Raw genomic sequence first — 14,284 nt, forward strand, 5'->3', positions numbered from 1 at the left:
TTGAGGGTAACATAAAAAAGTAAGTTAATCACACCACATCTCATTAAAATGGTTACCTCTTTTCAATTTCTCCCATCTAGCGACAGAACATGTACTTTCCATATGCTTTCTACTTCTCTCCCTACTGTTTAAAAATGTCTGGTTCTAGAAGAGGATTTTATAATTGAAATCTGTGTCTGTTCTATAAATAATCGGTGTCCTTAAAATATGTTCTTCTTTTTTATTTTAGCACTGTCGCCATGAGCTCTTATCTAACCTTATTAAAAATGGATTGCAGTTACTGATGGGAAGAAGTCCAATATGAGTGGAAATGATACCGGAGGAAGAAGACGCTTTGAAGACACAGAGCACACACTGCACATCTACCCTGGGAACATTGCCGAAGGGACCATTTATTGTCCCATTATTGCACGAAAAACATCTACCGCTGCTGAGGTGATAGACTCTCTGATTAACAAACTGCAGCTGGACAAAACAAAATGCTACGTCTTGGCCGAAGTGAAGGAATTTGGTGGGGAGGAATGGATCCTCAACCCCACCGACTGCCCTGTCCAACGCATGATGCTCTGGCCACGGATGGCCCTAGAGAACCGCTTGAGCGGAGAGGACTACCGTTTTCTTTTAAGAGAAAAGAACCTGGATGGATCGATCCATTACGCCAGTCTCCAGTCCTGGCTGCAGGTCACCGAAGAACGGCGCAGGATGATGGAACGTGGCTTCCTTCCCCAACCACAGTACAAGGATTATGACGATTTATGTGCATTGCCAGATCTGAACGAGAGGACACTCTTGGAAAACCTCAGAAATCGCTTTAAGCAAGAAAAAATCTACACCTACGTTGGAAGCATTTTAATAGTCATTAACCCGTTCAAATTCCTTCCCATTTATAACCCTAAATATGTCAAGATGTACGATAATCATCATCTGGGTAAGCTGGAGCCCCACATCTACGCAGTGGCTGACGTCGCGTATCATGCCATGCTACTGCGGCGGAAGAACCAGTGTATCGTCATTTCTGGAGAAAGTGGGTCTGGCAAAACCCAGAGCACAAATTTCTTGATTCATCACCTCACCGCTCTTAGCCAAAAGGGATTCGCCAGTGGGGTAGAACAAATCATTCTTGGAGCTGGACCAGTGCTGGAGGTAATCTTAAAATCATTCTGTATAGGTAGTCCTCGAACTTTAGTGACCGTTCAAATGACAAAAATGGCATCGTTTTTCCCAGTTACGATGCTTTGCAGCCTCCCCCTGATCATGTGATCAAATCTCAGAAGCCTGGCAACTGGTTCATACTTATGACCGTTTTGGTGTCCCAAGGTCATGCGCAACCTTCTGGCAAGCGACATCCACAGGGAAGCCAGAGTCACTTGAGAACCAGGTCGCTAATTTATCAACTGCAGTGATTCACTTAACAGCTGTGGCAAGAAAGATTGTAAAATGGGGCAAAACTCACTTAACAAATGTCTCACTTAGTGACAGAAATGTGGGGCTCAATTGTCATAAGTCGAGGACTACCTGTAATTTATGATAAAGCTTTTCTTCTCCCTGGCATGTGCTAAACTAATTGAGTTTTCTAATAATCAAATCGCTATTTTTGTCTTGGAACAATTGATAAAGTTATGCAAAGCTTTCCTTCCTATTGTAAGGATTCTGCTGGTGAAAATACATATGGAAGACATTAGATTGGAATGTGCTTTTTTTTTAAAAAAAGAAAGAAAAGAATGCACCAAAGAGCTCAGAGCAGGATCCACCGTCATCCTCCTCTTAAAATCTTTTCTTTAAAAAAAATGTACAGATTGTATTGTACGTTTGTCACCCCAAAGTATAATATTATTGTAGAAAGAAACATAAATTTAAAATTAGAGGATTTGCCTTGAGTCTTTTTAAGCGAGAAAGCCAAATATTGTTTGAAATAATTAGGTATTATGCTCCATTTTTTATTGATCTTGATTTTTAAATCTCAAGAGTGAGGAACTAGAACTGCTATAAATGGGCTTTTAGTTTGTTATTAGTGTTTTTGGATCAACAGAGAACTTTTCAAAGGAAGTAAATAGTCTTCATGTGTGGATTTTCCCCCCATTTCTTTGAAGTGCCTTTTAAATGTGATCTGCTCCATCTTATGTAAATCGTGAACAACTCTGGTGAAAAACTAGGGCACAAATCTAAAATTGTTTTAGCATAGTAATTTGACATAAAATAGAAAGCCATCACTTCATACACATTTAATACATTTATATGATACAAACTGATTTATCCACCCATCTACCAGAAGAAAGTGGCATATATGAGTCCCCTGTTCTGCAATGAGCAAACAGTAAAAATTATGCTAATTTTATCCCTACTAAATGTAGCCAATTATCCATTGTTAAAAGCTTAAAAAGTGACTTAATAGATGAATACACTATAAGGGGATATCTAGAATTGTGTTAGGGTTTACTCACCTTCCCAACTGATCGTTATATAAGAAACTTCAGCGATTGGTCACTCAGGAGATATGTACCAATGTGTTCTCCATCTCAGTTTAATATATTCCTAGTAATATAAGTAGATTGTATTTCTTTATAAAAATAGCATCTTCTGCCAACTCAGTTTCTACCACAAGGACAAAGGCACTGCATATACAGTATATTGAAGTCATCTGCTAAAATTGCTGATTTTAGCATTAAACATGATCGGAGTAAAAGCTTGATATGGGACAAATTGCTGAGATCCTATATTCATTAACCTCTGAGGCTTTCTTCCAAGGAAAACTAACAAGAGCGCTCGGGCTTTCATTGTTACTAACCTCATTTCTAATGGCCAAAATTGGGTAGGCTTGGATGGATACCACACAGAACTTATCCAGAAAGGAATGACCAATTTTGCCAAATTTCAAAGAGAATGGATTTAAGATTTAGAAACTTTGTGAAATCTTTTAATTGACAAATAAACAAATATGTAATATTCCCAAATGGCAGTTATTTTCCTATTACAGTTAAAAATTGTGGTCCTTTTGGAAAGAAATCCAGAATCATGGTCAAAAATACCGATCTTTAAGAGTTCTCCCAGCCTGCTTCATATTTCAGGTTCACCCAGAGTATTCAATTGACTGAATTTGCCATTTCAAATAATGTTTTTCTTACTTAAATATCTCACTTCCTTACACACCACTGCTTATTTAACTGATCATAACTATTGCAAGGACTGTAATGTTTTACCACACACAGAAAATGGTTTTATCTAAAGTGGAGAATAATTATTTTACGCTTCCTATCTTCTAAGTTGCCACTAATTATAGTTGACCTTTATTTTTAGTAAACACAAAAGAACTGTGCGCATCACAGAGGTAGATAGCTTGGTTGCTAAATTAAGTAAGTAGAGAGCTTTGAGTATTGAAAATGTGTTTCTCCAAAACTTTTTTGAGAGAACTTTTCTTGATAGAACACTAGATGAAGATACTGATATAATTGCCTAATAATACTTTTAAAGGAACAGGACAATTAGTTCCTCATCAAGCAGATTTATATTTGTTGGAGGATTAAGAGTGCGGTGGATAAGAATATTGCGTTTAAGGCAGAGATTATTTGTGTTTCTTTTGCATGACATCAAGTATTTCAAGCTATCCCAGAACTGTAAAGCAAAAGATGATTAGACAAAGGTTCAAATACTCTGACTTATGACCACAATTGAGCCCCACAGTTGTGGTGCTAAGTTGACAGCTAAGTGTGTTTTGCCCTATTTTATGACCTTCCTTACCATAGATGTGAGGTGAATCACTGCAGTTGTTAAGTTAGTAACATGGTTGTTAAATGAATCTGGCTTCCCCGTTGTCTTTGCTTGTCAGAAGGTTGCAAAAAGTGATCACATGACCCAGGGACATTGCAACCGTCATAAATATAAGTTGGCTGCGAGTGCCTGAATTTTGATCACGTGATGACAGGGGTGCTTGCAACAGTCATAAGCATGAAAAACGGTCATAGGTCACTTTTTTTCCTGTGCTGTTTTAACTTTGAATGGTCACTAAACAAACAGTTGTAAGTTGTGGACTACCTGTACTCAAGTTTTGAGAAGTTGGGCAATGCTGATGCCTGGGTTATTGCTTAGTTGTTTTCTTGATGTTACCTGCACGATTAAAAACCTTAGTAGCCTTGTCAAGAGGAAAACGCTGATTGCTTTCATGCAGATTTCATCGTACATTGGAAAACTCCTTCCCATTTGTCAGTTTGAAGTCAGCCAAGGCTGCTTACTTTTCCAGTTTTGCCAGATGCAAGTGAGGGCAAAACCATAGATGTTCTCCTTGATGCTAACTTATCCTGAATCTCAACACTGAGTGCCTTTGCCTAGTACTCCACACATTTTTATTATTACTTTACATCCCAAGAAACATCTTTACAGCTTCTTACAAGATGCTTAGAATCAGCTTGAAGGATAGTTTTTGGCCTCAGCATTGTTCCCACATATGAATTTTATTCCAGTAAAGTTAATAATTACATTATTTTCATGTCTGCTTTATAGAACACCTCTGGGAAGCCAGTATGTTGAACTGCCTCGATACTATTTTCCACACACACACACACACACACACACACACACACACACGCACACTGCATCCAACCAAGGACTAGTTTGCTTTCCAAACCCAATTTCTATAGTTCTTAAGAAGAAAGTATCTCAGCTGCCCGTATAGGGAATATATGTCCATTGATTATTCTTTCAACATGTTAGGTGTGTTAGCTATAACAGTGATATTCATCAAGGAATTACTAGAAGTAGATTTGGATCTTAGATATGTTTGGCCCTCTAAAGGTGCATTGGTCTTAAAAAAATCTTTTTGACTCCAACATCTGCATTTAGTTATTCCCTTCCTCGCTCAGCCAGCATAAATGAGAGTGAATTTCCCTTTTTTCTACCTCCATTCCAATTCTCTCCCTTCCCCCATCAACAAGTTCCTGTTTGTATTAGCTGTTTTCTAACCAGATCCATCATCTTCCATCTTGCCATACTTCCTCTGTCTGTCTAGGTTTCTTCCTTATACAGTCCTGTTTCATGGCTCTCATCTTTGCTTACATTTGCATGCTGCATGATCCCTTGATTTGATTCAGAAGGATTCTGGTAGCACTTTTTCTGACTAATAACATTTTATTACATAAAAGACATGCATTCTTATTATGAGCTACGGCTACCAGAATAGTTCCATTTTTTTTTGCCACCGCACACTTACACAGCTCTTCTCATACTGTGTTCACTTGATTCAATGTTTCATGCCTTTTCCATTTGTCTGGGGCTTTGGGGGATTCTTGGAGCCTTCAAAATAGGGGTAAAAATGTGGTGTCTGATAGGCAGCATCTGTTTCTGTCAATTCTAGCTATTTACGGAGACAAAGTGGACTTTCTCCAATATCCTTGTGTATTCAGACTGATTAAACCAAATGTCTGTGAATAAGAAACATTAATACTGGCATGAAACATTGTGCATTCACTGTGACAACTGCTACTTGCAATCTGCCGAAGACAATACCCCACTCTTTTTAGAAGATTCACTCCATCTCAGCTTGAATCCTTAGGATCAGCACGTGAAATTACTTGAGGTTGCACATATTAGTGACAGAGACAAAGGATTCATTCTGTGAATAAAAGAGTATATTTCATCTTTAACTACTTCTAACTACTGTGCAGTAAGCAGTGGGGCACAATTAAATATTTGGATTCAATTAGTTACAGTTCTTCATATTTCATTAATGCAGTTTAACACAATTTATAGTTGTGTGTTTGTGATAGTTTTGAGGAATAAAAGTATCTAAAAGTAAGTTAGCAGAAATATATAAAAGTAAAAATAGATAATAACTCTATGGTAAGTAGAAAAATAAAAGATGTACATTGCCTGTATATGCTACCTTTCCTTCTAAAACAAAATTAGCAAATGTATTTGAAAAAAATATTTTTCAAATGTGGTTTAAGGCATCAGGCTGAAACTGGGAGAAGGTAAATTCTAGTCCTGCCTTAGGCACAAAGCCAACTGGGTAATCTTGGGCCATTCATTCTCCCCCAGCCCCAGGAAGCAGGAAATAGCAAACTACTTCTTCTGAAATCTTGCCAAAAAAACCTATATATAGTAGTATAGGCAGTTACCAGGAATTAACACCGATTCAAAGGTTAAAAAACCTAAATAAATAAAAATATAAATTGAAAAATAGGTATGTATGGACTGTGCATACTGGTGAAAGTTGACAGGGCCATGAGAAGTTCCTTCAATTAAAAAAATCCCCATATTGGAAGCATGCTCCTGGTTAAATCCATGTTCCTCTGATCTGAGCAATCACAGAACAGAAAGCATACTTTGTCCTACATTTTGGGGACCTAGTAAGGATGTGGAGAAGATGGCGCCCCTGAGGTAGTACGGAAAGAGCTAATTTAGGGTTTAAAGCTAATTTAGGGTTTCCCAACTTGCTGATTTTAAGACACATATACTTCAATTTCAAGAATTCAGCTATCACCTATCTAGGTGTTCTCTAATCTAAGCAATGAAAATTGTTTCCATTCTGCTTGATATTTATTTTGCTATTTGCTTTTTTTTTTTTTCCTAAGCAGGTTTCTGTGAATCTGCCATTCTTATATAATTGGACTAATAACCACCTATTAACTCATACTGAAACTTCCTTATTCTAGCAGCCCAGGAATTACTCACGCCAATAGCTGAAATCTCTTCTTTGGCATCATAACAGATGGGGTTTTTTTTTTAACTTTAAAGAACACCAAGATAGTACGTGAACAGCAATATTTAAACATAATGAAATGGTAAGAGAAAATTAGTACAAAGGGAGCAAGCAGCCATTCAGTTTAGTTAATCAATTTTAAATTTAAACAGATAATCAGACACATTGTTTTATTGTGTAAAAGCAAGAAGAATACCAACAGTAAGAAATATAATGTGCATCTTGACTAATTTTTTTTTGAGGTTTTAATCTTTGCAAATAAGAATCATATCTTAAAACTATCTCCTATTAGTTATTGAGTCTTACAACTCAAGCTATATTTTTTCTCATACTTGTAGAAAACCTGAATGCATGCATTACATAGGAACAGCGAGTGATCTTATAGTGCATGTAATTTTCTTAGCCAGCATTGACCTGATTCTCACAGCAAAGTTGATACAACGGTAGAAATATATTGCCTGATGAGCTGCAACTCTGCTAAACAGTATTCTAAATGTTTCTTTCCTGGTAAAAAGAGATACTGAATTACTGAGAAAATAGTATCTGTATAATTCTTCTTTTTCCAAACTTGCCTACTGGCAAAGATAATTTAGCACAAAAATTCTTAGATTTTTCCAGATTCCTTTGAAGTAGGTTCAGCGTGATTAACAGTCAGGGACATTATTAGGGTCTGGTTTTGCAGAAACAGAACGTAATCTTTCTGTTCAAGAAACTACAGAGAGCTAGTGTTTGAGGTATCTTAAAGTTGATGTATGGTGATTTTTTTTTCTCAATGTCTAAATTATAAGAATTAATACATATAGCGTTCCCTCAGATGCCTGCCTGGTATGATAAAATTAAAATAACAATATGTAAAATTCCAAGAAGTGTATACATCCAAACCATGTAAGTGATGTAATGCAGGGAATGTTGACTACAGCTGTGTTTATGCTCTAGAGTCTATTTTATGTTATGTTCCAAGCTTGTCACACATATTTTTGAAGACAAACTTGTTGCTACTTGCTATTTTTTTTTCCCAAGCAGATGTTTATAGGGAAACGAAAGAGAAGATAACATATACTTTCTATTAATAAGCATATTATTTTAACCAATTAAATTATGTATTTATTGAATGCCAAATTCAGTTTAATATTGAATTTGAGCATGATTCGTCATCAAAGCACCGCTGTTTCAGGGAGGCCTTGCAAATTGCCAGAGGCCCCTATCCCTTAGGTAACTGGGTATGAGGCCTTGATTGTGAATAAAGTTTATTTCCCTCGTGTTGCACTACCCGAGCTGCTGGGTTGGATATGAATCTGTCCAGAAGTCTGTGGAGATTCTCAGTCATCCAGGTCAAGGTTGTCCCAAAAGTGCTTTTTCAGGAGGCAACTGGGCTTTTCTTCTTCTTTTCTTTGAAGACGTTTTGCTTCTCATCCAAGAAGTTTCTTCAGAGCTGAGTCAGAGCTGAAGAAGCTTCTTGGATGAGAAGCGAAACGTCTTCAAAGGAAAAAAAAACAACAAGAAAAGCCCAGTTGCCTCCTGAAGAAGCACCTTTGGGACAATCTGTTCAGACTTTCTGTGTTTGAGGACTTCAGTTTTGTCTTTTCGGAGGATGGGCCAGCCACAGTTTGTGGTTTCAGAGCCACCATAACAGTCACGGATTTATCCCAGGTCACCCTGGGAATAACACACAACAGAAGCCCACATTAGATCTGGTTTGTATAGGTAGTCCTCGACTTAGAACAGTTCATTTAGTGACTGTTCAAAATTACAATGGCACTGAAGTCACGTAAGTGACTTATAACTGTTTTCCACACTTACGACCAATGCTGCATCCCCGTGGTCACGTGATCAAAATTTGGAGGCTTGGCAACTGACTCATAGTTATAACAGTTTCAGTGTCCCTGGGTCATGCAATCCCCATTGCGCCCTTCTCACAAGCAAAGCCAGTGGGGAACTTAACAACCATGTTACTAATTTACTGACTGCAGTGATTCATTTAACAGCTGCGGTAAGAAAGGTCGTAAACTGGGGCAGAATTCACTTAACAACTCAATTGTGGTCATAACTCAAAGATGACCTGTATCTCAAAGGAATTGAGGCATAGCTTTAGAGTGGAGATCTCAGCTTCATTTTTCTCTGTGCGTGTAGACAGATTATTCTCTAGCCTCTATGAAACAGGGTCACTTTCATTCAGCTCTGCTGGCCTTAGCCAGTTGCAGTGGGCTTGATTTGAACTCAGCTTCTGGTAGGATGATGCAGGCCAGTGGCACGTAGGAACTGGCAGATCCTCGTCTTGGTGTTTCCTCCGCGGTGACTTGTTCTGGTGGGTTTTTGACACTTACTTTTCTTATTTTGACAGGCCTTTGGGAATGCCAAGACAGCACACAACAACAACTCAAGTCGCTTTGGCAAATTTATTCAAGTAAATTATCAGGAGACTGGCACTGTGCGTGGGTAAGTGGCAATGAGCAGTGACTAAAGAGCTTTAGGCACGAATGGTTTGCAGCTGTTAGTAGTTTTATATGCATGATTAGAATGTAAAACATCCTGTGTAAATCTGAGCTGTAGCTGCTTGTCTGGGAAAGATGTGGGCATGTCATGTGGGATGATATAGGTATCTCTTGTTAAGGAAAGTAACTTCCTCCATTCTTTTCATTACAACTTTTCAGTCAATCACAGCGGAGATGGAAAAGATTCTGGAATATGTAGTTTTAATTAATTGATATAATAAATTACTGAGCAACTCCACTCTCCACTTAGATATTTTTCTCTAGAATTAGTAGATCATTCATAGCTGTTTGAATCTGAAACAGATGTTTTTTTCAAGACCCTTACAAAGTTATGAAAGCAAATGAAGGACATCTAACTTAAGGTACTATGGCTTCAGATCAGAAAATAAGCTATTCTAGATTGATTCCACTAAGGCTTTATTAATTAGCCTTAAAATGGGAATTTATTACCGTAATTCCCATTTTCAAAATGGGAAATAGAAGAAAATATTACACTCAGTTATATGAAGGACCAGCACAAAAATAGGTGGTTGTCTGACAATCTTCTGGAGCTATTACAGTTTAAAAGTATATTAAAACAGAAAAACTTCTGAAACAGTGAACTTATTCCGTGATACTACTTTTTAAAATATTTGGGTTTGCAGAATTTCCAGGTTTTGAAAGGCCAGTCTGATCCTTGTGCTATGTTTTCAGCCATTTAGATAGAATCTTCCAATGGCTTGGTTAAAAACTCTATTCTTTTGAATAAGGATGAGAAATAGAGCCAAACATTTTCACCTTTGTTCTCTGCTTCAATTTCTTTAAATCTATTGCTTTTCCTTGTCAAAAACAAGGAAACAAAACTAGTAGTTTACCTGAGCTGTCATACTTCCAGTTTTTATGTCATCTGTTATCTTCCTGGAGTTCTAAGAGCAAGCAGGATATAAAAATCCTGTTTTCGTTGCTACACCTTGTGTTTTTTTTCTGCATTCACATTTAGAATTAATAAATGTGACATAAATGTGGTATTTTTCTATCACATTTTTGGCATAGTTGTTCATCTGAGGTGCCAAGAATAGCAGTAGTACCTTAATTTTGGCTCTGAGGAAGTTATATCCATCTGATCTTTTATTTAATGCAAAATATTAATGAATATTGCTATGATGTTGCAACACATAGATAAATAAAAACCTGTTAAAAAAATTTATCTTTGTTACTGAAGGATGTTTTGGGCATTCATGACACTTCTGCTTTTATAGTGCCTCAGCAAATTGCTTTTCGTTTTCTTTTTATCTGTTAAATACATTTGATGGTATCCATTTAATGGATAGTGTTATAGGTTGTAACAGCCAAATTGGGGTAAAGGAGATATATAACTCAGTTTTATCGCTCACATCTGAGTATATAAAAAATCATATCCCATCCTTCTAATGCAGGGGTACCCTTTAGAAAATGTATCTGAACAGTTTAAGATTAGACGCTAAATTAAGAATCTAATCTGAAAGCTAAAGAATTAGAATAGCTCCAGGATGGATGCATTGCTCTAATACTGATATGGGCAGACGACATCACCATGATGTAGTGCAGGGGTCCCCAAACTTGTGGACTTCAACTCCCAAAATTCTGGGAGTTGAAGTCCACAGGTCTTAAAGTTGCCAAGGTTGGGGACCTCTGATGTAGTCACTTATCAGGTCACCACATTTTGCAGCCCAATTCAAAGGAAGCCCACATTTTGCAATATTCAGGGTATTTACATTTGTTTTGGGAAATGGGAAATGCTACCAAAAGAGAAAGTGACGGAGATGGATTCAGCTACCCTTGTGTACAGGATTGTTTCATCCCTTGTATGAATTAGGGCCTCCCCGTCAATGCAACGTTCTTCCCATACAATGCTTTGCCATTCCTTTTTCTTCTAGAGCTTACGTTGAAAAGTATCTACTAGAAAAGTCCAGACTAGTCTATCAGGAACATAATGAAAGGTAAGTGACAAATGAAATAACACATATAAGCTATTGGAACAAATAAAGGAAGATAAATCAAAACAACTATTAGAATTTCAGAGTTTAATTATTTCACTGGGTTATAAACTGTGCGTGCCTGTTTTTCACATTTTGGAAGCAATGGTTCTCATCCAAAATATGGAATGGCATACTTATTACTGACTAATCCATGTCGCCGCTTTGAGGGCCTTTTGTTACAATCCTGTTTTTTATCTTTTTGGAAAATAGTGGCTAGTGATAAAGGGTCCTTCCTATGACATTCCTGGGCTCCTAGAACTCCAGAATTTTCTAAGCAAGGCTTGCAGGCTAAGAGCAGTGGCTCACATAAACATTTGTGTTTCTTGCTCAGAAATTACATTGTTCTTCATAATGGATTGCACGCCCTTCAATGTGCAAGGAAGTTGGAGGAAAACATGTGTTGCAGTAGTTTATTAACACTGCACTCCAGTTTAGATTGTACTTGCTTATTACATGGAGACAGGAAAAAGTACAGTGGGTTATTTCCTCCCCAGGCCCCCTCCTGCAATTTGTACAAGATGGAAGGTTGCGGGGTTTATTACTTTCAGGGTATATCTTCCACCATATTGAAAACTGAAAAATGGCACACCAGCCTCCAAAAAAGGGATAAGATTTATGAATAGATTTATGAAGATTTATATAGCTTACAAGTCAGAAAAAAGTAAGATGCTGTTTACACATCTGTATATGCACCTTTCAGGAAATAACCTTGGAGCACTTTTTCATATTTAGGTAGTTTATTGTTACTGCTCTGTTTTTGTATATGGGTAGTCCTCAACTTGTGACCACAATTGAGCCCCAAATTTCTGTTGCTAAGTGAGACATTTCTTAAGTGAATTTTGACCGATTTTACAACCTTTCTTGCCACAATTGTTAAGTGAACCACTGCAGTTGTTAAATGATAAATTAATTTTTTCAGTGCCGTTGTAACTTCAAGCAGTCACTATACAAATTGTTGCAAATCAAGGACTACCTGTATAGATAATCACCTTGGATTTAGAAAAAGCAAGGACAAGTTAATAGATATAGATTTTATATTTGCAGCCATCAGTTCCAGTAATATCCCATGCTGTTGATTAATCACCTTTTTTTCCAGTTCCTTCCTGTTACACCAGTAATTTGTATATTTCCCACTGTTGTCTATCCTAGTTACTCATTTTTTACCGTAATACATTTGTTATCAGGAACTACCATGTATTTTATTACCTGCTGGCAGGAGCAAGCGAAGAAGAGAAATCTGCTTTTCACCTTAAACAGCCTGATGAATATCACTACCTTAATCAGGTGGGAATATGAAAGCGGCTTTGTGGAGGGTACATGTGTTTTTACTTTAGAGCAATGGGCTACGCTCGCAATGCTATTTTAAAATGATGGTTCATGTCATATGCTTAGAAATTTCATGACATAAGCAACTGATCACTACGATAGAGAACTATTATGAAATCAAAGATTTTGGATCATAGATTTTCAAAAGAATATATAATTTTCCAAGCAATTTTAATATTATCAACTCAGAGATATTTATTATTTTATTTTCACGTTTGCACATCTTAAACAACTTGCATGTTTTCCTAATTCTTTTATTTGGTAGCATGAAATTTTAATATTTTTATAAATGTCCATTAATCCCAACTGCCTGTAAATAATTGAAATTATGGGGATACTGCATCTTGTACTAACATTTCATAACATTTATATAATTTGTTTTCTTAAGTACCCAGGGGTTTTGAATGCAATAAAACCGAGATGGAAGAACAGTTAAGGTGGTAAAATGTTATCCCATTAGAATTATGTAACATAATTGAATTCTTTTAAGATTGAATCCTAAATTACTTTCCTTCCACTAGTCAAATGGTACAAAACACAGCAGGTTTTTCAGTATAAGATAATGTGAGATCACTGCTAATGATTCCTTTCTACATTTCATTGTTTCAGTAGGAAACGAGTGGGGAAATCATAAATAGAGCCCTATATAGCTTAATAATGATTGAATTATCAGTGAAGGAGTGATACAGGTATATTTGAAATCTTAAAAAAGTAAAACTTTAAAGTTTTGCTTTGATTTCCTATTTTAAAAGATTCCCGGGATGGGTAGCCAGAGAATCTGGCAATCAAATAATACCTAACCTTTATAGCATTAGTGTTACAAAGTGAATTGTAATTTTAGGTTTCAGTTTTATCCAAATAAACTTCTATTTGGTCACAATAAGAAATATTTGAGAACTTTTATTGAAAAGCTTATAAAACTACTTTTTAACAAGATGGGAATCTTAATTTTAATTCAGATTGTAAAATCATTAAATATTGCAGATGGTTTTAATATTGGAAAGTAATCAGAGCAGTGCTGATAATTTTGTAGAGTGCATAGAAGGCTCTGCTTGGTCTTGGAGTAATTTATTCAGTTACTTATGTTGCAGTATTTGTACATTACCCCAATCAGAGACTTGTCTGCCTCTTCACCAGCACTACATTAAAAAGGTTGAAAGATAGTTGATTGACTTTACGTAATTGTTTGGGCAGTGAACAAAATCTATAAGATGGAACATTCTTAAATGATGCAGAAATGCCAATGCATTCTACAATATCCTCCAGTTTAATTATAAAATGAAAAGGCTTTTCAGTAACATGATAAAATCGTGTGGAGTACACTTTCTCAAAGCAAGGTGAACAGTACAGTAACATGGAGGAATGTGGTGGCACATTTCTGCAATGGGAAATTTGCTTGACATTTAATGCTTACAGACACAGAAGACAAGCAGAAAGAGATTGTTGTGTGGGATTTGGAATGCTACTTACCCAATCTGCCTTGCTTTCAGATGACAAAGAAACCCCCTAAACACAGCTGGGATGACTGTTACTATGACTCTGAGCCGGTCAGTACGAGTCCATCCATCCATCCATCCATTCTGGGTTGCTGGTGGGGTGACAGGCCTTTTTTCATTGCCTTCCAGCTTTGCTCCAAGATGCAAAGCAAATGCAGAATCGGTTACTTTTTATTAACAGTTGATGGCCTCATCTGTTAAGTAGTTTTCTCTTAAGTAGTTTTCGGGGGTCATTTTTGTGTGGTGACCTTTTGAAAAATGGGCAGACAAATAAACTTTGCC

The 14,284-nt window shown here is 36.8% G+C and overlaps 1 protein-coding gene across 12 annotated transcripts in view; it reads left to right on the plus strand.

The window, feature by feature from the left end:
* MYO9A (myosin IXA) overlaps nt 1–14,284 on the plus strand; it is an 89,173-nt gene that overhangs the window by 18,667 nt on the left and 56,222 nt on the right. For 9 of the 12 annotated variants that reach the window (XM_087941917.1, XM_026709883.2, XM_087941918.1 and 6 more), the window contains exons 2-6: nt 230–1,143; nt 9,033–9,127; nt 11,079–11,141; nt 12,365–12,464; nt 13,997–14,053. In XM_087941917.1, the coding sequence (XP_087798043.1) occupies nt 301–1,143; nt 9,033–9,127; nt 11,079–11,141; nt 12,365–12,464; nt 13,997–14,053 (1,158 nt within the window). In that variant the 5' untranslated portion in view covers nt 230–300. The remainder of the gene's footprint in view (nt 1–229; nt 1,144–9,032; nt 9,128–11,078; nt 11,142–12,364; nt 12,465–13,996; nt 14,054–14,284) is intronic. The other 3 variants (XM_087941920.1, XM_087941921.1, XM_087941924.1) reach the window with 1 other exon arrangement.

The sequence above is a fragment of the Pseudonaja textilis genome, chromosome 13 (assembly GCF_049901715.1).
Source record: "Pseudonaja textilis isolate UNSWEBS1 chromosome 13, rPseTex1.2, whole genome shotgun sequence".
NCBI lineage: Eukaryota > Metazoa > Chordata > Lepidosauria > Squamata > Elapidae > Pseudonaja > Pseudonaja textilis.